Source organism: Rhinolophus hipposideros, assembly GCF_964194185.1.
Source record: "Rhinolophus hipposideros genome assembly, chromosome: 12".
Taxonomy (NCBI): domain Eukaryota; kingdom Metazoa; phylum Chordata; class Mammalia; order Chiroptera; family Rhinolophidae; genus Rhinolophus; species Rhinolophus hipposideros.
This window is the reverse complement of record NC_138058.1, coordinates 10,178,023-10,203,103: the sequence shown is the minus strand read 5'-3', so window position 1 is coordinate 10,203,103 and position 25,081 is coordinate 10,178,023. Positions and strand designations below refer to the sequence as shown.

Here is a 25,081-nt window from a genome sequence, read left to right as displayed (position 1 = left end):
TTGTACCGACTCTCCCATTACTTAGTCTCTATTTCCAAACACTGGTGATTACTCTTCTCTCTTACCCTTAAATGTTTCCCATTCAATACCTCTAAACCTTCCCCAATGTGTTTGCTAGAAATTCTTTTCTTGTTTCTCTATTTCTAAGCTTCAAATAGAGTTTTTATAGTCTCATTTTATCATGGTCACTGACTGTCTAGACATGATTCTTGATTTTTATTCTCTCATAGCCCTGAGAGCTTTCCTCTCAATAAGTCATGTATTTACGAGTCTAACATGTATTGAGTGTTACATCACTCAATTCTTATATTGGGGTAGCATCCAACTAGGAAAAAAGAAATCACTAGGTATTCTAAACAGGGGAACTTTAATTTAGGAAATTGGTTACAAAAGTGTTGGAAGGAGGAGAACAGCTAAAATTAAAAGCGTTAATCATACCAAATATTGATAAGGGTGTGGAGCAACTGGAATTCTTATGCACTGTTGGTGGGAATGTAAAATACCACTTTGGAAAGGTACTTGGCTGTTTCTTAAAAAGTTAGACATACAACTACCCTATGATTCAGTCATTCCATGCATAGATATTTACCCAAGAGAAATGAAAGCAGATATCCACACAAAGACTTGTACACAACTGGTCATAGCAGCTTTATTTGTAATAGCTCAAAACTGGGAATAATGTAGATGTCCATCAAGGGGTGAAGGGAAAAATGAACTATGGGACATACATACAATCAAATACTACTCAGCAATAAAAATGAATGAATAAATCAAACATGCAACAACTTGGATCCGTTTAATTTTTCTGAGTAAAGAATTCAATTGTTTTTAAAAGGGGATACATGCTGTATGATTCCATTTATATAAAATTCTAGAAAATGCAAGTGATAATGACAGAAGACAGATCAGTGTCAGGAAGGGAAGGGAGAAATTACAAGTGAGCAAGAGAAACTTTTGGAGGTGGTGGGTATGTTTGTTATTTTTATTGTGCTGATGGTTTTGCAGGGTATACGTATGTTAAAATGTATCAAACTATACAGTTTAAATCCATATAGTGTTCCTCAACAAAACTGTAAATAAATCGTCCCGGAAGGAGGCTGGAATTGCAAAATGGTGGAAGCTGACTGGAGCCGGAGGTTGGCAACTGCAGAAAGCCCCACCTACCCCGAGGACTTGAGGAGCATAAGGAAAAATGGTGTTCCCAGAGCGCATGTTCCTTGGTCCCTAAGACAAATGAGGTTCCTACTGAGGCTGCCCTTTCAATTATCATCTCTGCTTCTCTTCAGGAAGCGGGGAGCATGCACTGTCCACACTGCAGGACCGGGGAGCGTGAAGTCACGTGGAGATGCTGTACTGTAGTTAGAGCCTATGAGCCCTGCCTCTGCCGGATGCAGCACCCACCACAGAAAAAAAAAATGGCTCTCCCTTCCACCTTCCAAACTCCTCTTCCATTGACAGAAGGCAGCTGGGAAGAAAGTGTATTTCGCAGGCTTCCAGCAATCCATGACCAGAGCTGAGTAACGACAGGTGTTGATGGAGCTGAAGGCCAATGACCAAGTAACTTGTACAGCTGTCTGATATATGACTCTTGACAAAGGAAAGTATAAAATCGGTGAAGGTGTGATTCTGACTCTCATGGGTCTTGTCTGTTAGCACGTGCTGGTTCCGCTGAGGTCACATGGCTCTCCTTTCCCCTGCTGCTACAGAATAGCGAAAAGGGTATATTCAAATGAGTGGGGAAAGTGCCGTGCTTCCCCGAAAATATGACCAGGTCTTAAGGTTTGCTCCAAAAAAACCATATCCGGGCTTATGTTCAGAGGATGTCATCCTGAAAAATCATGCTAGGCCTTATTTTCCGGTTAGGTCTTATTTTCGCGGAAACACGGTGTTAGCAGATGCGGGTGGCTAGCCTTTTGTGCCACCAAACAGTTTATTTGGGGATTTGACAGCCAGCCTCTGAAATAAACCTGTCACTACTTTCTATGAAACCCTGCTATGAAACGTAGATAGCCGCCCTCAAACATCAATCCCATACCTGCCTCTTCATTTACTTTAGACTGAAGGGTTCTTGAAGAACGTTGGGTGCCACAAGAACTCAGAAAGTTATCCTTTGAACACAGAAACGTATAATCAATTTTGAAATTCCATTTTTTTATATCCTACAGATTTAAGTTCAGTTCTTTAAAAGCCTGCTGAGCTTTATTGGAACAACCATTTGTGAAGTGCAAGCTAATTCAATGTGGGAAGGAGGAGGAATTTTTAGTGTAATTCTCTGGCATTTGCTTCTATTGCAAAAGGTGTGGGAAGTCCACATGGTAAGTTGATTTATTTTCAAAAATTATATCTAATTAAATCGGCTTGGCACTGACACATCCACTGGTCACGACCTTCTCACTAATGCCTAACGAATAAAGCACTTTGGAAAAATAAGTGTAATGACATAAAGAAAAGAGTTGATCTTTCATATAAGTAAATTCAGGTCTTTATATTAATTCATGTACTGATAATAGTGTACAGAGTTTGAAATTTAGTTTTAATTATACAAATAGTTCATAAATAGTCAACGTAAGTATTCAGAAGTACAGATATGCAAAAGGTTTTTATGACCCCCTTGCGGTCCCATTTCTCTAGAATCACTGCTGTGTGTGTGTGTGTGTGTGTGTGCATGCGTGTGTATAGCATCCCGCCCTTTTTCTTTGCACTTACCTGTACAGGTTCTTATGGAATTACATGTGCTATTTTGAATAAACTTGTATGTAGGCGAAGGTTGGTGGATTACAAGATTGGCCATACCACTTTTCTACTCCTTTCATTGACAGATGTAGTTTATTTTCCCCACCCCTCAAATCTAGCTAGCCTTGTGACTTGGCTTTGACCAATGTAATGCAGAAGTGATGTTGTGCCAGGTCCAAATGTAGGACTCGAGGCCTTTGTAGCTTGTACTCTCACTGTCTTAGAACTCTGAGACCAGCCTGAGAACAAGACTGGGTGAGTCACGTGGGGAATGAGAGACCACATGGATCGAATGTCCCAGACACCCTGGTCTATTTGCCAGATGAACACAAATGATCAGCTGAGCCCAGCCCAACCTGTAAAAACTGGCAAATTAAGCCCAGTCCAAATTACTGACCTGCAAATTTTTGAGCTAAATAAATGGTTGTTTTAAACAACTAAGTTTTGGAGTGGTTTGTTATGATCAGAAGCAAACTGATACTAGACCAATATGGTGTGTAGCTTTATAACATTTTTTCTTTACTCGTTGTGTTATAAAGAATTTGACTTGTGAATACATATAGAGCTAGTTTACTGTTTTTAATAGTTGCATAAATTTTCATGTTATGGGTATTCCACAGTTTAATATTTTCTCTATGCTGGACATTTAGGTTGTGTCTGCCTGCCTTCTTCCCTTCCTTCCTCCCTTTTCCCCTCCCTCCTTTTCTCCCTCCCTGTTCTCTTTCTCTCTCTTTTAGTATAATATGTATCTTTATAGTAGTTGCCGGATACTTACCTTACTGTCTTTTCACTGCTAATATTGGTTAAGGTATCTTTTCAATACAGATATTTAAAAAATATAATCCAGTTTATCAATCTTTTCCTTAATGGCTTCCTTATTTTGAGTTTTGCTCAATGGCAATTTTCCAATACTCTATTCCCCTCCTAATACAGCAGTTTCCGTGTGTGTGTGTGTGTGTGTGTGTGTGTGTGTGTGTGTTAGGTTTAATTAATTAATCTTCTGGAATTTAATTTATAGTGTGAAATAGGGAATTTTTTTTTTTTTGCTAAATGGGTAACCAATTGTCTTAGACACCATTTATTGAGTAGTTCATCATTTTTGCACTGATTTGAAATACTATATTTATATTAAACTGATCTGCTTCAGGACTCTATTCCATTCTACTGATGTATTTGCCTGTTAGTGGATCAATAACAAAATGACTGTTATAATACGACAATTAGTACTGCTTTATAGTACATTTTGACATTGACAAAGTATCAGTCTTTTTCAAAAATTTATTGAATATTCTCTCTCCCAAATTAATTTCAGAATCACTTTTTAAATTCCATGAAGAGTTGTTTTGGAATTTTAATAAGAATTACATTGACTTTATTTAGATTAATTTGCCATCAGTTGACCCTTTAACAGTGAATCTTGTCAAGGACCATAATATGTTTTTTCATTTATTCAAATATTCCTTTATGTCCTTCAGTAAAATTTTATAGTTGTTTGTTAATATATTGCACATTTATTCTTTGATTTAGTTATCAACAATATACTTTTAATGCTATTTACATTTTCTAATACATTTTAAAATTTATTTTTGTTTGTGTCTAAGAAAATTATTCATGAAAATAGTTTCCTTTAAATCTGGCCATTTTGGTAAACTCATGCATTCTAATAATTTGCCAGTTGATTTGTTTGATTTCTTTGGGTAGATAATCATATCATTTGAAACAATGAGAGTTTCCAACTTTTACTTTTCATTTCATTATTTTCTTTTTTTTTATTTGAATTGGCTAAAAATCCCTGTATTTCTATTGGTCTGCTTGAGTTACCATAACAAAAGATCACTGATTGAAGGGCTTAAATAACAGAAATTTATTTTCTCATAGTTTAGAGCCTAGAAGTCCAATATCCAGGTCCAGGAAGATTGTTTCTGGTGAGACTTCTCTTCTCAGCTTGCAGGCAGTGCCTTCTTGCTGTGTCTCTAGCCTTTGCTCTGTGCATGCATGGAGAGAGAGGGAGCACTGGTAAGTCTTCCTTTTCTTACAAGGACACCAATCAATTGGATTAGGGCCCCACCCATGTGCCTCATTTAACCGCAATACCTCCTTAAAGGCCCGGACTCCAAATACAGTCCCATGGAGGGCAGGGCTTCAGCATCTGAATTGGGGAGGGAGGAGGGGAACACAATTTCATCCATAACAAGGTTATTGAATGCGATTACTTTCTTGTTTTTTTCCCCGTTTCCCATTTCTGAATTAGCATTAAAAAATAACATTTGTATTATTTTATCCTGAATATGTGAGAAATAAGGTGAAATATGCAAAGGAAACATAACATAAATTTGGTACAAATCAGAGTTCTCACAGAGGTTTATTTGAAAGGGTATGTCTGCATATAGTTCACCCGCAGACACAGACCGTATGTTCAAAAAGTACTTGCTGATTGACACTTAGTAGAAGTGCCACAAATCTTGTTATTATGTGTGTGTTGTGTGTCTAAAATGTCCACAAATAGTGGTGCTTAATATCGTATAAATAAGTGGTTTATGTGCAAAAAGCATTTTTTCTTTCGTTCAGTAAAGACTTGCTGCTAGGTAGTGAGTATATTTTAATACAACAGAAGTAATCTCTGCCTGGTGTTTAAAGACCTTAGGTTATTCTCCTTGAACCAAAGTGATAAACCCTATAATAAATGGAAATCTCTATTTCTTGCTGGTTCAAAGTAGGCAAAATATTATGATTATAAAGTAGTTCAGAATTCCCAGTCTGTTACGAACTGGAAATTTTTTGTACAATACCATATTTTAAGCCATAAACAGTCTATTTTGAGCAGCTCCCACCCAAAATTATTCTTAAAAAGTTCATTCATTTAAAAATGATATGATATGACTTAAAGTATAAACGTGTTTAGGCACATTGCAAGCATTCAACTGTTGTTAGTTACCTCCTGTCCTTAAAAGGACAAAAATTAAAGATATGCATAATGAAACAAAATGGAAGATATTTATTTCATGTATGCCATATATTCCTCTTTTGCAAGAAATAGCAAACTTTATTCTTTCCCCTTCTCTCTATCCCATATCCAATGTCAAGACGGCTCTTTGAAGAAAAAATTAACTTATCAACTGTAATTGCGCACTCTTAAAGACATACCTGGGCTCAGATACACTGCGTCCAAATTCCTGATCTGTATCCTTGATGGCTTGGTGACCTTGGTCAAATTCCTTAATCTTTCCCAGCCTCAATTACCCCATTCGTAAAATTAGGATAATAACACATTGCTTATGGGTTTTCTGTGAGAATTACATGGAATCACCTATGTGAAATGTCTAAAACAAATAAAAGCTTAGTAGATGGAGTATCATTATTATTATTATTATTAAACGTTGTCATGTTTTCTTGAATACTGATTTAAGTGGATATATTTAACTCAGTCATATAAATCTAGCTGGAGAAACCTTAAGGAGTCTTATTTCCAACCATGATATGTGTGTGTGTGTGTGTGTGTGTGTGTATTTTTTTTTTTTAAATAACCCTAATTGACGTTTTCAGTTTCTTGTAATGTTACATCCAGGACTCCCAATTTTGTTCTTCTCAGATGCACCAAAGACTACAAAAGATCCTCTGTTAATGATGGAAAATAACAGTTTCTTTAGAAACAAGCCTTCATCATGCACGAGTTTATAGATTTATGTCCAGTTCTTTGATTAGAAAAAAGAGAAAAAGCCTTTCTTGAGTCAGAAATGTTTCTCAAACCACTATAGAATAACAATTATGACTCTCCATTTTTTATTTTTATTGCCGGGTTGAAAAAGATGACTCTCTACAATGCCTACACCAGGAAGATATTATTCCACAAATAAGGGCTCAGCGTGACATTTATGAGAAAGCGGGGGTCCTCCTGTGCAAAGCTGATTGGTGCTCAGCCAACGGGCTCCAGGGCGTCGCAAATAAAGGCACCTTCTTTACTGGGTTTATCAGCTGCAGGTCAGAGGGTTGCCTCTTGCCTGTGGAACTTCAAGAAATGCTCAACTAGCAGCACACATCTGTGGCCAGCAAAGAGAAACTGGACTTTGAAGATGAGACATCTTCTTCTCCAATTCCCTTCCATCTTAGCCATCTATTGCTTCTGCCTACTACAGATTCCCTCCTCAGGTAAGGGGACTCCTTCATCAGACCCCAGTTGGCCTGAGCTCTAAGAAAGACTGAGACAGACCTTGATCTTTCAGGGCAGTTCTGGAGGGAGGCAAACTTTATTTCCTCACATTCCCCCTTTCCACCCTTTCAATTTCTGGCTTCTCATTTGTGTCTAACCTTTCAGAGAGGGTGGACAGAGCTAGATGCTGCAGCCTTTTAGCAGAAGAAACTTTCCCCATGTGGAACTGCCTTTAAACAGAGCCTACCCCAGGGCTTTCCTGAGTATGTGCCACTGAAACTGTGAGGGGTAGGAGTTGGGGAAATCCCAACGTCTTAGCCATTTGTGCTCCCAGAATCCTGAAGAGACAGAACAAGAGATGGTAGAATTGAATTTACAGTCCCAAGGACTGGGGGTTGTGGGCACAAGGAAAGGGAATCTTTTCATAGATGTTTTGTGGGCTCCCAGGAAGCAGGATCCCAAAGAGCCCATGGAAGACCCCACGGCTTCCTGGGTGGGTGCGCTGTCCGAGGTGCTGACCAAACACTGGCGTTGCTTCATCAACTTCTGAGAACAGTGCGTTTGTAGGGAGCCAGGGATGGGATATAGGGTCAGTCGTCTGAATCCGTTACCCATCTCCAGGTAACCCTCCATTTGATGTGGGGAAGGGTGTGGTGGCAGAACAGCTGTGGTTGGAAACATGAACTATTTCAAAATTTTAGATTTTCTATTGGAATTTTGATTTAAGGGGGTAGAAAATCTTTAAAGATATTCAAACAGAAAATGTATTTCAAACAGATTTTTTTTTTTTGCCATTTCCTGTAGTAATCACAAAACCTAGGCATTGCAAGAAACTGTGGAGGTCCTTTGGTTAACCTCCCAGGGAGAGCAGGGATCGGCTCTGTGGCTTGCCTGATTACTTTCAGTGACACTCAACTCACTACCAGCCTAAGGCAGCCAGTAGCTGCCTCCTCTGGGCTCCAACAGAATCTCCCTTAAACCTCTGTGAATTTGTTATTACCTTTCTTTATCTGTCTATATATTTATATTCACCTCCCTCATCTATGTTCCCTGAGGGTAAGGTCCCTATGGTCTTTATTATTGTATAGTTAATCCAGAACCTTTTCATAAATCCTTATCGGATTGGCTTGAACTGAGTTGCATTTCTGAGTGGCAACAATCATCAAAAACTTCTTTACACTGAGCTGAAATCTGATCACATGTAACTTCTAACCATGAGCTCTACTTCTGCCATTTGGCCATATACAAAATAAGACTAAGTGCAGGGTTTTGTATTTATCCCATTTAATTTCATCTGCTTAATTCTGATCTATCCAGTTCATTTTTTTCAGTTGCAATATTAGCTATTCCTACAAGTGTTGTATCACATGCACATGGAAAGAAGGCTTCAAGTCTGCTAAAGGCTGACTAGTACAGGCTCCATCTACATGCTGGCAGCAACCTTCCTCATAGCTCCACCCCTGGAGAGTCTGATGAAGAAGATGGACAGGCATCCATATTTCCTAAACGTTCCAAGAGTGATTCTGACACATATACTTTTTGACAGCATTTCCTGATATTCCATCCTTATAAATTCTATCAATTTACAAATTAAGTCGTTACCCAGACATTTTTGCCTTTTTTTGACTTGCTCATTCTTGTACTGTTAACTCCTGGTATATTTTTAAAAACATGGTATTTTTAATGAATTTTGATACACATCTCAGATTGGCTAGTGGTAGGTAGAGTATGTTTTCTTTGTCAATCCTATTTTAACAGCATTGTATTTATAGAATCTCTATATGTTTTTCATGGTATGGATTTAACAGTTAATTTAAAAGAGGCTATAGCCTCTTTTCTCCTAATTGATATTTTTATGATTTCTCACAATAGGATTTCCTCGACCTTTAGCTGATTCTCCAGATGGCTTGGACATGGTGCAACTTGAGGTACATTGTTGTTCAGAATGTGAGATTTTTATTTAGTCTTGGCCTTGAAAATACCATGTGGATAATGTTCACTTAAAACTATTTTAAGATCAGATTCTTGGCTGCAGCAGGACTCACTGTTGTCATTTTTATGGCCTCATTTAAGGCACCCTGAGACTTATGTTGAAATTCACTGCCCGTGTGTGAAAAGATAACGCAAGGTTCACAAACAGGACAATTTTAGAGTTTTATGTGTTGCAATAGAATTCTATTGGCTAAGGGATTTACACTTATCTTTAATTAATTTTCTTATTTTTTTTAGCGGCTGGCATATTGGGCAACTCTTTCTAGCCAACCTAAGGTAAAAAATATATATACATATAATTGTTTTAGTTATAACAGTGTACATATTTATGGTGTAATTGATCTCTGTAATAACCACAGTTTTGCTACCGACATGAGAATTTTGTGTGTGTGTGTGTGTGTGTGTGTGTGTAAGAATATAGCTTTAGAAAATAACAAGTGAATCTCTTAAATATAAATTCTGTAAAATATTTGTAGTTCATCTGCAGTCTTACAATGATCATAATGACATATACGTATCTAATTACATTATTTATGTCATAACTGACATTACAAATTAATATACTAGTTCTCCAAAACAATGCTCTTATGTAAAGCACCTGTTGTCAGTAACTATATTAACCACAACGTAAATATTTCAATGGATATAAAGTAAATGTTGATTCAGTAGAGGGTGGTATTAAGGTCGTGTCCATGATTCTGAGCATAGACTGTATGTTTTCACCTTTGGCCACATCTCCTCTTCCCTCACCTCCCCCAGCCCACAGCTTACCAAGATCCAGCTACATTGAACTTCTCACTATTCCCCACATGCACCGGGCTCTTACGTCTTTGCACAGGCTTTTCCTTTGCTGGCTGTGGTTAACAGCCAGGCTCTAAAACAAAAGTACCTGGGTTCAAAACCCGCATTTACTTACCTTTAGCTAGTTTCTTAATCGCTCTGTGTCTCAGTTTCCCCATCTGTGATATGGGAATAATAGTCTTATGAGCCTGACAATATTATTGTGAGGATTGTTTTGATATTTGTGAAATGTTTCCAGCAGGGCCTAGAACATGGAAATTGACAGCATTTAGGTGCTAGCTGTCACCATTATCTCTCAGTGCAACTCATTTTTATTCTTCAAGACTCAAACATCACTTTCTCTCTTAAACTTCATAAATATGCCATGCTGATTTCTTATTTTCAGTTTACCATTATGCATATGTGTGAAAACAGTTGTCATCTCTTACCTGTAGAACTAATCTTTACCACCTTGCTACTCAGAACAAAAATTCAGGGCGAGAACTCAGAATTCTCCATCTCCTTGCCATGGCCTCCTCGCCTCACACCAAAGGGGCTTCCCTATCCCTCACGGGAAGGCTGTGAGCATGTCCCCTGCGTAAGCAGAGGAAGTGGAAGTGTGGCTGTCACATGTGCTACCTGCATATTGTGTTGTGTGGTTCCCCACATGCAAAGGCCCACTTGAAATGAATTTCCTTCCACTGCCTCCATTTCCCCAAAGCTGATCCTGTTCATTGTTTCCAACTGCAGGAGAGCAAAGCATTGCTCATGAACAAAACTACCAATATTTTAAAGCTAGTCATAGAGAGACTGGGCTGACCTTTGGCATGTCACTTCCTCTCCTGGGGCTTTGGTTTCCTCAACTATCCAATGTCTAGATGAGTGACCCAAATCCATTTCTAGTCATGGTGTCCAGAAGTCTAGGTCTGTGTCTCCAGGGAGCTCTTATCTCAAGACCACTCAGAAAGCATTCCATTCTGCAATATCATGACACCTGCAAAACTCTTCGTGTTTTGTGTTTCTGGTTATGACTCTGGATCAGAACAAGTTTTTATGGGAAAAGGGCAACAGATTCTTGTGAACACAGCCCTACTAGTCATCCATTCACAGAAGGTATTTATTGAAAGCAGGCCACGACAAAAGTGCCTGCTCTCATGGAATGTATATTCTGGTTAGGGAAATGGTAAGAAGATGGGTAAGTAAACTTTAACATGTTCTGTTTTCTCTAAAAAGAGAACTTTACAGCAAGGAAGGCATATATAAAACATTGACAGTGATGTTTAGTAATTGGAAAAACATCTTCAAATTCCTTTTTATTTGGGGGACTGAAAAGTAATGGTGTAAAACTGATGAACATGGTACCAAAAAACCAAACAATTGTGTGCCCAGTAAGTTTTCAGAACACACACACAGAGAGAGAGAGAGAGAGAGAGAGAGAGAGAGAGAGAGAGAGAGAGAGAGACAGACAGACAGACAGACAGACAGACAGATAGCTATCAGCTTGTTCCACTGCAAACGCTCTCCACAAAGTTTGTAGGAAAATGTAATCATATTCACAGCAACACAATTAAAAATGTTCTTAAAAATCTTCATTTCTGTCTTAATTGAAGTTTGAGCCGATTGAGAATATTTAAATGGGAATGATCAATAACAGCCAGATCAGCCCATTTAAAAATCGTCCCCAGTAATCATAGCAGTAATCAGTAGCAGTTTTAGAAAATCCAGACCTAGAACTCTGTGCTTTGTTGGGTAAGATGCCTCCTTCACAGCACCCCTGGGCACGGTGTGCTGCCTCCACAGCTCTTCCTGGGCTTTCATCTATGCAGGTAAGGGCAAGGTGGGGCTCTAACAGGGACTTAGAAATGAAAAGGCTGTGCTTTCTGCAAGAACACTGAAGGTTCATGTAGAAAGCTTTGAGGAAAGAAGTTTTAGGGGAAAAGGTCAATCTGAACCAACCTTTTTTTTTTTTTAAAGCTGAATTCTAGGGCACACCCTGTAGCAAATTAAATAATTGCAATCATTATTTTATTCCAACCCTTAGTCAGATGGTTATCTGGGAATTGATTATGGTATTACTTCTATGCATTATAGGGTATGCTTTCCATGCAAAGATTGAAAAGGTGAAATGCGATTAAATTTTAAAATAATGAGGTATTGCTGGAACTTTTTTCTCTTGTAAGATCCAGTATCAACTATATAGTCTAATTAAGTCTGTGAAATGAATGTCTTTTTAGCTTGCCAATTTATTTCATAGTATTCAGGTAAATCTAATAAGGTCTGTTGTGTAACTTATACTGAAAACCTTGTCAGTTGCCCACCCCAGTAAAATTCCATGTAACTTACCCTCACAATTCTCTTCCCAGGATAAACACGACATATACAAAAGGGTGAGTACTGCCCAACCCTGTAGCAAGGACATGCAACTTCCACTTTATAGGAAGTGACACTCAATACTAAAATCAACTTTTGTTCTCTTATTCAGTTTTTATTTCACTACTCCCGAACTCAGGAGCCAACACGCCCAGTTAAAATTGGGGTCAGTATTGTATCATAATCATCTTTCTGTAAAAGTCCTTGTCCTCTGCATGCCTTTTCTCCCTTCCTAATTAATATGCACAGATCAGTAGAAAAGCAGGGGGCCTCAGACACTCTCTGTGCAATAGCTTCCCAGGTGCCTTTTCCTGCGGCTACAGGGAGTATGGGTCTCCCTCTCTGGAGTGCAAGTGGGGCTGACAAATCTAAAAAGCTAGAGAATAAATTATGGAAAAGGAAAAATAAGTAAGAAATAACTTTTTATAACACACTCAAACAGATGTACAAGAAGACCCTGGCAAGTACTACTGAGGTCTGTTTACGTGGTTCCACGTAATCTTCTGTGTTTTTAAGTTTTGAAAAGTGCTTTGTGACGTGTAAAGCACCTGACGCCCTGTAGTGATCCATGGGTCTGCATCTTCCAGAACCATCAAGGGCGTGTGTGTGCTAGGCCAATAATAAGCACCACATCTAACTTTCTTAGTATAAACTTGAGTTACCCTCGGGAGCAGGTTGTGTAAGTGAATTTCTGCAAGGTATGATTTGAGGAATATTAGGTAGATCATAGAATGAAATTAATTCAGGTGCCCTGTCACAGCACCTGAAATTTTACCATTAGAAAGTCACTTATTTATATAATCAAGGCTTTCCAAATCTTCAAGAAGACGCTTAAGAGACAAATACCTAACAAAGTGTTTCTTTCCCTAAGAGGCAAAGACTCATCAGTAGTACAGGTTCAGGAATGGGGAATTCAGTAATGATGGTTATATTATCAAGAAGGACCAAAGACACTGCAAAGGGAGAAAGGACAACGGCGGGGAGAGATAAGCCTGTTCTGTGGCACAAGTTAACTTTGCTGCGAGCCACACTACTCAGGGAGAATTCACAAGACTAGATAAGACCCGGGTGTTATGTCTGAGTGTGTGCGGGCAGTCACAGACACATACAGGAAAATCAATGTATCCAGGAGAGAGGGTTAGGGGTGCTGCCTGCAGGCTGGTCCCTTTGATGGGGAGAGTGCACCTGGGGAGTGAGAAAAGATCTGTGTGGAGAGGCTTCTGTGGAACAACTCCACACCAGAGGGCGGAATGAATGTGGCAAATGCAGATGGAAAGTCTGATGTATCCTAAGGGAATATATGTAAGTGATGGGTTGGAATTGAAACCTGCTATTAAGGCAGGTGATTCTTTATTGAAAACATAAAATGTCAAGCTTAGGCTGGGAAATGGATTTTGCTCTGCAAATGAAACCCATTAGTAAGGAAGTGAGTGGAAAGGATGCAGATAGCCCCAGGCTGGGTCCCAGTGCTGAGTCTGCCGCTCACGGCCCCTCTGTGTTGCAGTTTCCTCCTGTGCACCCTTTAATGCGTCTGGCCGCCAAGCTCGCCAACGGGAGGATGAAAAGATTTCTACAGAGCGTATGTGCTGTTTTCTTTTTTTTCCCAACTTGGTTTCCTCTTTATTGATGTGCTTCTTACCTTCCCCCCACAATTTCAGTCCCTTCCATCTACCCCAAAAAGATAGTAAAAGGAAAGGATTATTGGGGTTCTGAGCACCTCGGGCAGTTAGAAAGGGAACAGAAACCAAAACAATCACTGGATGTGACAGAGATTGATAATCAAGAAGTCTAAAGCAGAGTAGTGGGAAAGGTGGTATAAAAGGGGGGAAGAAAGGAGAAAGGGGAGGTACCAGAGGCCGTCTCCCTCTATTAACCCTCCTGCTAAGAGGGTCTGGAAAGGAGCCTCAAACATTAGGAAGTGCAGGTCCTGAAGGGAGGTGGTGTTTGAGCCTGAAGGAGGAGGTGGTCCAGGAAGTGGGGCCACCTCTCTCTGTAGAATGGGACACCCCTCCCCGACTGCAGGGGCAGCGGCTTCACAGACCATAGACACTTTCGTCACTGTACGCGATGTACAGAAAGAAGTCTTCTTCGTGCTGATCCTGGTATAGCTGACCCATCGAGGCACTGGTGGGTGGAATGACATTGTTGACAAAGAAAAACAAGCCGTCCTCAGCTCGGAGATAAATTCGATTCCTGATCAAGAAGTAGAGCCGACATGCTTTTTTCCTCCACTGTGTTTTATGCCCCTAAAAGTTCACTTAAGTGGGGTAAAGGCGTGTCCTTGCCTTGGGGCTCACCTGCATCCCCTCCAGGAATCTAAGTCTCCCCCTCGGGAAGGCCCTTTGACCTTGCACAAGTTCCTTAACCTTGGAGCCTCCCTCTCCTTTGTGGAACCTTCCTTATATGCTGGCCCAGCATGGTTCCATCCTCTCCTCTTCTGAGCTCTTCATCCACGTTTTAGCTTTTGTGTTGATGTCTCTCTTTCACTGTCCCTTCCTCTTCCTCTTGGCATGAACGTTTGCCTCTGCTTCCCATTACTTCTGTCCATCTGAAGTTCAGAAATTGCCAGTTTCCGTAGTAGCTGAACATATTCAGAATCTTAATCAAGGTTTTGTTGCATGATATTGAGAGAGAGAGAGAGAAAGAGAGAGAGAGAGAGAGAGAGAGAGAGAGAGAGAGAGAGAGAGAGAGAGAGAGAAGGAAGGGAGAGAGGGAGGGAAGGATGAAAGAGAAAGAAAAGAAAGGAAGGAAGGAAGGAAGGAAGGAAGGAAGGAAGGAAGGAAGGAAGGAAGGAAGGAAGGAAGGAAGGCAGGCAGAAGGGCGGGAGAAAGGGAGGGAGGGAGGAAGGGGAGGGAGGGAAGAAGGGAGGAAAAAAAGAAGGAAGAGAAAAATTAAAGAAAACTTCTTTTGGACACTGTGAGCCCACGTAGGGTGACCAACTCATCCCAGTGTGCCTAGGACTTTCCTGGTTTGAGCCCTGAAAGTCCCAAGACCCCAGGAAACTGCTCAGCTCCTGAGAAATCAGTTGGTCATCCTAAGCCCAGGGAGCAGTTTCTCTGATTTGCTGCGAGCCGCAGCTTTCCAGGTTGAGTCTTAGGCCACCTCCATAGGCAAAGACAAGCTGCAGAAGCTGAAATGGCTTATCCTGGAACCTGTGCCTAAACCAGGGGTCAATTTCAAGTTGAGGCTGCTGGGAAAAGGAAGAAAATACAGTGGTACCTCGGTTTTTTAACGTAATCCGTTCTGGAAGTCCATTTGAGTTTTGAAATGTTCAAAAACCGAGGCACGGGTTCCCCATAGAAAGTGATGCAAAATGGATTAACCCATTCCAGACCTTTAAATCAACCCCGAAAACTACAAATTTAGCATGAATTTTACTATCTAATGATACCATAGATCCATAACATTTACAGCGTTCAGAAACCCAAACGTTCGTCACTTCGTCAACGGAGACGGTTGAAAACCGAGTTACTACTGTACAACACCATCCTGGACGCAAGTGGCACTCAATCAAGGAAGCATGCTGGCCTTCCTGAACAGAAACTGAAATTGGCTACATGGTTAGCTGCTGTCCTGAGCTGCTATTTCGCACCTGACTTCTGGCTGCCTTAGAGTGGAACCAGAGAGGTGCAGGGCCACAGCAGAACGACTGCAAGCCTCGAGCGTGCGGTTCCTGCTAAAGTAACCCATGTCTCATTCCCTCGCAGGATTCAAGGGCTGTGGCAGTGGACTTTACCAAAAAGGTATGGAAGCCCTGAGGAGAATAACCCCCTCCCACAAGGAAGAGCTGGGAGTGAAGGACAGGGATGTGCCTGGAGCTGGGCCAACTTGCAGCCTCTTTAGACCACTTCTGGAAAGAACTGGTCACCCAGTATGTCCCTGAAAATCTTCTCTGAGGCTGAACATTTAATTTTAGGTTTCCCTGGGCTTGTCTCGGGGCCGAAAGGGATCATGGGACAACCCTCTGGCTGTGAATGCTTCATCTCTAGTCTTGCAGATGAGTAAAATTTCTGGAATTTTATTTCTCTGGCTCAGGGGACTACATGCTAGTTGTACCAACTTCGGGAGAGGTATGACAAGTGGCGCAGACCCCATATATAAGTGCTTTTCCCAGTAGACAATGCATCATCAATCCCTGTGGACTTTGTTAAAATCTAGAGATTCAGCAGGAGCCTGAGAAGGTGCATTTCTAGCAAGTTCCCAGGTGGGATTGATACTTTTGGTGTGAGGACCACACTTGGAAAACCGCTGCCACAGACATCTTTCAGAGACCTCGGGCGCAACGTGTTGCATAATGCTTTGTGTTTTTATGTTGCAGGGTCATGCTGCCTCCTGGGGACGACCATTTTTCCTTTTCAGGGTATAACATGTTTCCTCTTCTCTGTTCTTAACCCTACTTTCCTCCTGCCACCCCAATTATGGATTTCCTGCAGAATAAGTCCAGCCAGACCACCCCAGAAAACTGGTGAACAATTTTGGGGACTCTCTCACCCTTTACTTAGTGGGGGACTCAAAGTCTCCTCCTACAAACAATCCTTGTAATGGAAAGGGGTCCTCCAGGACACAGGCTGAGAGCACCAGGACTCGGACACAGGGACTGGAGGTGGGAGTTCTGCGGATGGACAGACATGGAGGCCAACCAGAGTCTGAGTCCGTGCAGGTTCTGGATACCTGGCTCCAAAACACACTGGCAAGAGGAGTCTAAGCGCCATTTTCTCCTTCTTCCCAGGGACTTGGAGCCTCTTGCAAAGGTCACGGAGTTAGAGAGTTGCCTTTTAGTTTTTGGCTGGCCAGTCACTGGATATGCTTCAACCCCTAGATCTTCAGCATTTGCCTCAGAAAACCGTGCAATCATACTGGACTTGGGCCCTTCCAACTGCATTCTGTGGGTCACTGGTGCTAAGCGATGCTATGCAAAGATCAAATAGGATTGAAAACATAGCACCCCACATTCGTGAAGGTTTACAATGTCTGCCAGTATGTCCCGTGGGAAACAACCTGTTCAACTTGACTTAATCAAACGTTGTTTCCCAAACTTTTTTGTCCATGGAAATGCTTCCCACCCCCATGTACCTTTTTGACCTGCATGACCTATTAGTGGTTGTTCTCTGGAAATTACTTTGAGAAACAGTGGGTCTGTATGATGTCTTTAGAGTGAGAAGTCCTGTGAGGAGTGGTGTGAGGACCATCCTGCCACATAAACAGAGGCTAAGGGGTGGAGTGGTGGGGTGGGGACAGTGTCTGGGCTGGGGGAGCAGCAGAGGTCCTGCTACTCTGCCGTACAAGACCTACAGACCAGCACATGGCTGGGGCTCACCAGGGGAGCCCCCAAGGAGACTGTTGACATATTAGGAGAACAAGGCCTTAGGGCCCGTAGAGAAAGGATAGGAAACCAAGAAACAGGGGTTGCAGATGGTTTTGTCTCAGTGTCTGTAAGCTGCTCCTTTTTGTTTTTTTCCAGCCAAGGAATGGACGAAACACTGAAGATCACACTCAGTAGGATAGTCCAAGGTCAGCTCATTGCAGCTTTTCTCCTCCAAGCAAATGGTAACTGTCTGACTGGGGGGAGTGAGAGGCAGTGAAAGGGGCGATAGTTCAAAGAAAGGGGGGCCACGTGGAACCCCCAGGACCTTTTGTCCCCGCCCTTTCTTGCTCTCAGAACCACAGAGCCCCCACCAACCTGGCAGAAGCAACCTGCCCCAGGCAAACACTGCACTTCGCATCAGACCGGCTCTTTGCAAGTGTGCAGACCCCAGCAGTAGCTGGGAGGGGCTGAAAGCTCCAGCCAATGCCTGGTGACTTCTCCCCTGGCCCTTCTGATAAGAAACAACCACCCTGGCACGCTTGCTTGGGAGGGTAACGTATCTCTCTACAGTGGCACACTTCAGAGTACAGCCAGCCTAGGCCATTCCCTCCATTCAGTGATGCTCTGATTCCGAAGTTTCAGTCTGGGGAGATTGCTGGCCTTTGGGTCTGTGGAAACAGAAGTCCACGCCCATGGGTAGGTCTCCTCTGTCTCTCATGATGATGTGAGTCCCAGAGATATGAGGCCACGGTCCTGTGGCAGCATCACAGCCTTCCTCCGGGAGCCTGCCCCTGATCTGCCAGCAGCCGCAGGGCCCCGGCAGGCCAAGGTGACAGAGCTGCCCAGGTGACAAAGAGAAGGTGTTCCCTAAGGCCATGGCACGCACACAGACCTAATGGGCTAATAAGATACAGCAAAACCAAATCTTATAAGTACCTACGATTATGGGCATTTAGGACACGTCAAATTGAGGTATAATTTAATGATGTTATATATTAACATGCCTGTGGGGTCTCGTCTCGATTCTGAGAATGATTTCATCTGAGCTGTATATTTTTCTTTTCTTTTTCAGAGTTCAGTGGCAAAGGGGAGCTGGATCAGATGAAGCAACCCAGCAGTTATGTTGAACAAATGTCAAATTTCTCTCTGTGAGCAATAGATAAAGATCATTCTCTTGCTCTGTACTCACTAGAATATTCTGTTGTATAAAGAATAAAGTAGCACTGACACATTTCCATGTCTTATTGGAAAGTCTTGGGGGAGAGATCGGTCCATTTTTAAAATAGTGGCACATATATATATTTTTAAAATACTGTTTTGGGGTATTGTTTTAGCATGCCCCAACCATCTTGTTATTATTGAGAATTGAGCACATGAGCTTAGGACAGACTGGTGCCTTTAAATCCTGACTCCCCCACTTTTTAGCTGGGGACCTTCACCTTGGGCTGTTCACTTCCCACCCCTGTGCCTCAGAGGCTCCTCCACAGTAAAATGGGGTTGGTCATAACAGCACCTTCGCATAGTGTTTGTGATGACTGAGGAGGGGTCCATGGAAGGGGCTTAGCGTGGTGGCACACAGCAAGCACTCAACAGTGTTGTCTTGAATTACACTCCAAAGATGATTTTCACTTCACAAATAGTACCGAAGGGACTTGCCGTAACGAAAGCTGCTTCTATTGCTGACCAAGGGCTTGAGGTCACATCATTAAGTTAAAGCACAACAACTCCAGGCTCCTCGAGGAACCATAAGGCTCACACCTTTACCTCTCGGGTCCTCTATAAATAGTATTTGATTTCCACACCCCTGAGATTGTCCAAAGGAGAACATGGTGACGCAGAAGGTGGGCACGCAATGCAATGAGGCTCCCTAATGATACATGCAATGAACCTAAATTGCACCGAGCCTTCCTTTAGGGCGCAATAGTGGGTGCTTTCATTAATCTTCATAGCCCTGCTAAGTATTGTATTTGAGTCATGCTAGTGACTGCAACAGAGAAATCTCAGGATCTTGGTGGCTTCGTCCATTAGAACTTCATGTCCAGCTCTCCCACAGTCCGTGACAAGTGTTCCTAGTTCAGAGTCCAAGTTCCTTCCACACGGTAGTCTCTGCCCAGGATGGGCTCAAGGGCCTCCCAGCTCTCTCTGTTAGTGAGTGGACGGGGAACATAAGAGGCTGTCAGGAGGGAGGATATTTATGAGCCAGGCCATTCCTTTTGGTGCAGTGTAGTCATATGACCACGTCTGACTGGAAAGGAGCCTGGAAACATAACCTAGCTGTGTGGCCTGGAAGCTTTGGTGAGAAGCCTGCCATTTCTGCTGTAGTTCTATTAGTATCATCTTTAGGGCATGAGAAAACTGACGCTCATAGAAATTAAATATTTGCCCAAGGTCTTTCATTAAATGGAGAGTTAGAATTGAAACCCAGATGCAACTGACTCCAATATCTGCGGCTTGTCACCAGCATGGGCGTTCCCCCAGGGACATGGAGTTAGCCCTTGGCTGGGGGCAGCAGGTAAACGGGATGAGGGGACACAACTGACATGTACACGAAGTTACAAAGCTACCATCCCTGCCACCGCAGCCCTGACTCATTCGGTAGAGGTGACATACCCAGTGCAAGAAGAGCGTGAAGCAAGTTTTCACCACAACCAAATAATACAGGGCTTGATTTGGGGCCCATGTGGCATCCGGATGAAGTGGGAGAAGTTGAGCGGGGCCCCTCCCCCATCTCTGCTTGGGGCTTCTTGTTCTTTCCCAATTCGCCATGTTCAGACATTCTGGTTTTCTTAGTCTTTATGAAGGTATTTACCTTGTGTATCTCAATATCTGAAAGAACAAATACGTCTGGCCCAGACAAACCCCTTTGGAGAGTCGGAAAAATTCCACTTCTGGACAATTTCATCTTTTGCTCAATTCTCTGATCTCTTCGCTGACTCTTGGTATTTTAGTTTAATATTAAAACCATCAATTTGCCTCGAGATTCAGTCACAATCAATAGAAACCCTGAAGGAAAAGCAAGTAGGACTTACTTTATTTATACTCTTAGTCTTGCAGACACTGCTAAAATGGAACGTAGGGAATTGCTGTAATAAAGCAGAGTGCAGGAGAAGAGGCCTTCACTGCATGGCAACTCCAAGATGCAGGGGCGCTGGACAACTGGGCAGGGGACCATGTGGCTACAGACTCAGAAAGAGAAGTGGCCAAAGGAAGAGCCACCATGTGTCACCATGCCTGGGGGAAACGCACCATCACCTCAAGCAGGTGAAGAAGAGTGAGGAGGAACATTTGTGGGCAGGAAAGCCACAGGAGAGTAATTTAAGCTTGACCAGCACTTAAGTGATGGATGACATTATAAAATGCACCTTTTCATCAGGCGATAGGGTCCTCTTCCACTGAGCTAGAAAACACGAGAGGCATTTTGGTAATGGGACTTGTATTACTTGGAGTCACAGTGTGGATAATCCAGATCAGCGGAGCAGCTTCTAGTCTTTGACCCTGAAAATCATTGCCCCACGATGCCCTATGTCATCAAAACTGGGTTGTCACCAGTGTGTGTGCTCCAGCACAACCTCTAAAGGCCTGGGCCAAGAAATACAAACATTGCTTCCCTCCCTTGGGGAGAAATCTGCAACAAGACCACACTCAGGGGATGTAATTTGTACCCGGGTGGCCCTGTCCCACGACAGCCCTGCTGCTTTAGATTTAAAAGGAGAGAAGGGTTCTTTGTGGGCAACCAGCTGACTAACATGGAACTGAAGTACTAATGCTGTGATATGCTAGGGGAAGGAGGGGTCGATAGTGCAAAAGCCTGTCAGGGGCTGGTACATCTCTACCAGCAGGATCTAAGGGACCCCCTTCTCCACCTCATCTGCGGGGAACTGGATGAACTGAATAGCTGTCTTCTGAAACGGGGGGCCAAGAAGAAGAGGTGGGATCCTGTGGACCGGACTACACAAAGGGAGGGAAGAGAGAGGGTCTGGAGGAGAGGGATTTGTGGCCCAGTGACTGCAAGAAGGGTCAGACGTGAGCAGCTGCCCTGGGACACTGAAGTGAAGGCCGTGGGTGGGTGAGAACAGACAAGATGAACGGCAAAGAGACTCTATTCCTGAACATTCCTGTGAACGTTCTCTGAAAGGATGAGAAGGTGTGCTGGAATCTGAAGTCAAGAACTGCTTTGAAATTCTTCTGGTCTACGGCCATACTAGCCTGAACGCGCCCGATCTTGTCTGATCTCGAAATTCTTCCGGATCCTGAGTGTGTGAGTGGGCTTGGGCGGTTCCACCCTCTTCCACTGTGGGTAGGTGGGGGTAGCACACTGGGGGGCTCCACTTCTCTAATCCAGCAGAGCCAGGGGATTCTCAACAGAACTCTGTTGACCCACACAAGGCAGATTTCCCTGAACATTCTCCTCCTGTAACCTGCACTTGACCTTCGTACCACCTACTGCTCTTATAGTTTCTCATTTAATGTCTGTCTTCTCTCCCAGACATTAAAACACCATGAGGACAGGAGGGCAGGGATCCCAAATGTCTCGGTCAGTGCTTTACATACAGTGCTTAACACATGCTCAACACATGGTAGGTGCTCAATGAAATTTCTGTGAGGCCCTACTATGGCTTGCTGCCAAGCAGGAGAATGGCTTGTGATGATGCTAATGGAGGGATTGCCATCTGATGTATTTGAGATGCTTCTCGGGGCAGCCAGAACACTCCAGAGGGTTCAAAGCCACCTCTGGCCTCAACCTCAGAACTTTAGACAGGGTGCCTGATCGACCAAGGCCTTGAGCCCCCCGCCCAGGCCAATCTCACTGCTAGCTGCTCAGACTGACAACCCGGCCCAGTGACTCAGCCATTAGGACTCCTCAAAACAGCACAACCCCACGGACCCCACCCACATGCTTGGCCATGGTACACACACTGCCAGCTGTTGTAGCCTCCATTTAGGAGGAGATAAGCACTGTTTGCTGCCCCGGAATTGTCCTTCTAGCCGTTCTTTCATTGCCTCCCTCTCCTCCAGGGCCCCCCCTCCCTATGAGCTCTCTAGACTTTTGGACCCGGATAAAAATCACGCTTCATTGGTAGTCTCATCCTTAAATGCTGTACCCCTACTTCCTTACTCTTTCCTAAGGACTTCCTGGGGATGGCAGTGGGCTGGAAGACGCTGCTCAGGGTCCAGAACACCTGGTATCCCAGGGTGCCTTGAGGGGAGAGCCTCCTCCCTGCCGTAAGTATTCCAGGCCAATTGTCCCCCATCCTCCCCCCAAACATCATACTTCTTGGTGACTTGTTTCCTCCGGCTAAGCCATCCTACCCTTCCTCAGTGCTGTCATCTGCAGACATCCTGGTGGCACTCCCCCTTCCCTCGAGGGATCTGGGAATTTGTTCATGGTCCTCCTCTCTGCCTTGTGTCCCGTGTCATCCAGCTTTGCCTCAAAGCCCCTGTAGACGTCTGTCTGACACTCTGAGCTTGGAGCTCTGGACCTCTTCATCAACAGAGCTTTACATCTCTTCACTCTGGCTGCCCACTGGTTCTCTCCCCAATCGCAGTGCAAGCTTCCTGAAGGCAGGGGCCATGTCTAATTCATTTTAAGTTCTGAGACCTAGGACAGCATTTGAAGTACAGTCAGGCTCTTGAAAAATGTTTGAGTGAATGGATGAGTAAAGGAACATGTGAAAGGTGAGTTCCTAGTCCATATTCAAGGTAGCGAAGTAATATACTAGCTTAATACATCAGAAAGACTGCATTAATCAAGTCACAAAGCTCTCAACTCTTGGTTGTTGCAATTATTGGTGCAAGTTTCTTAGGTGGAAAATGCCAGTATTATTAATAACTTTAGAGATTATATTTGATGCAGTGAAAGATTGCTGTGCTGGATGCATGACTGATAATATTAGATCTTTGCGTAGGGCTGTGACAAGAAAATACCTAATAATTATGGGGAGCCAAAGATAGAGACTGATTGGAAATGTGATGAGAAGTAATCACGGACAATTTCACGGACACTCAGTCCTCTGGGTTCCTTTCCGTGACCTGGGATCTAAAATTGGTAATCAAGTCAAATACAAACAAATAAACAAACATCACCACCACTCCTCCTCCAAATATAGGCCAACAGGCCATTTTCCTTCTGTTAAAGCTCCATAAGACAACGACCACCTGGGATACGCCTGTAGTCCAATCAAATCAGACTTATGGACTTGATGCAGTGAGGAAGGATCTGGAAGAGCCACAAAGCACTGTGCTGTAAGAGGAGGAGATTTGTAAGGTCGTGGCTCCTCCCAAAGGATCTGAGGAGGGTGCAAAGGAAGTGGGGGTCAGCTCAGTACTGGTTGCAATTTCCAAGACAGAAATAGGAAAACTGGGGACTCACCAAGGGTTGTATACCATCGTGAGCCAGGCTCAGCAAGTCTATGGGGCCTCATTGGTAAGAAAGCAGTGGTCATTCAAAGTGGGCATTGTTATGGCATTTTACAGCTGCAGCCAGACCTTGGGAGAAAAGCTGTTCTCTGTGAACTCTGCATTTGGCTTTATCTGAGTCTGTCCTCCCAGCCTGACAAATAGCAGGGCTGCTTTTACTCTTTTTTCAGTCCAAGTTGATTTTCACTCTTTAAGTCCTGGATACATTTTAGCTCTTTCAGTTAACTGGATTTAGCCAAAGTTTAAATATTCCCTTTTAAATTGCACTAGAGCCAAAGGTCCACACTTCCCTTTGCCATTGTGACCGTCAACCACACCCTGAAGCAAAGTCCTACAAAGCCTAAGGTGGCATGCGCAGGACAACTGCAGTGTGGTTCATTAAAACAACTGCAACTAAATAAAATTCAGGCTAAAATCAGAGATGACTTATTTCCAGCAAAGTATGACCAGCTTCATGGGACTGGTGTTGGGGAGCAGTTTTCTCTAATAAGGCCCTAAAGCATTCGCTAAGAGAAAGCAGTTATTAGCTCCTTATCTCATTACTTATAAAAAAAAATAGGGAAACCACCTAGAATCTGGACACACAAAGAGCCCAGCTATCATAGATGATGAAAAACAGCTCTTACGTTCCAGTGGTTCTCCAACTTCAATGTGCTTCAGAAACCCCTATAGGACTTGCTGAATCTCAGGTTGCAGCGCTCCACCCCTAGAGATTCTGATGCAGTAGGGTAGAGCGGCACCCAAGAATTCAGATTGTTAGTGAGTTCCATTGTTAGTGATGCTGGTGCAAGGCCCACATTTGGAGAACCACTTCTCTAACTCAAATATTCCTCCAGTGCCTCCACCATCCATACTTTTGTACTTTGTTTCTCCTACTTGACAGGCTTTCGCTGCTCTCCATCTAACCGGTTGCTTGTCTTAATTTAAGTTCTACCTTCTTGCTTGGCCATTGTATTTGTTATCTATCGATCTATTGCTGTGTAACAAATTACCCCAGGTAGGACCTCCAGAATGGTAGCATGAGGTGTTCAGGGAAACCATTCCCCAAGAGACACACCTATTAAGCTGGTCAAGATTAACAAAGACAACCATTCAAAATCTTTAGAGATTGACCAAAGGGTGTACAACAAACTGAGAAACACTAATTCCAGAAAATCTATGGAAACTTAACAGTGGAAATGCACGGTACTGAAGCTAGGGACTGCATCCGTCTCCCACAGCTCTACCTTACGGAAGAACTGTTCCAGTGAGCTCAGCAACCAAGTGGCAGCTCACCGTACCGCTGAAGGGTAAAACCTCCCTTTCCAACATAGCTCAACCATTGCAGTAGATATGCT

At 43.1% G+C, this 25,081-nt stretch overlaps 1 protein-coding gene across 1 annotated transcript; it reads left to right on the top strand.

The window, feature by feature from the left end:
- Positions 1–6,673: 6,673 nt before the first annotated feature.
- NMS (neuromedin S) lies at positions 6,674–16,388 on the top strand (the record flags this gene model as incomplete). Its single annotated transcript, XM_081068429.1, has 8 exons — positions 6,674–6,879; positions 8,753–8,808; positions 9,110–9,148; positions 12,016–12,039; positions 12,135–12,188; positions 13,527–13,601; positions 15,730–15,765; positions 16,341–16,388. Exons 1-8 carry the CDS (start codon positions 6,804–6,806, stop codon positions 16,386–16,388), a joined length of 408 nt encoding a protein of 135 aa, XP_080924555.1. The 5' UTR covers positions 6,674–6,803.
- Positions 16,389–25,081: the final 8,693 nt, after the last annotated feature.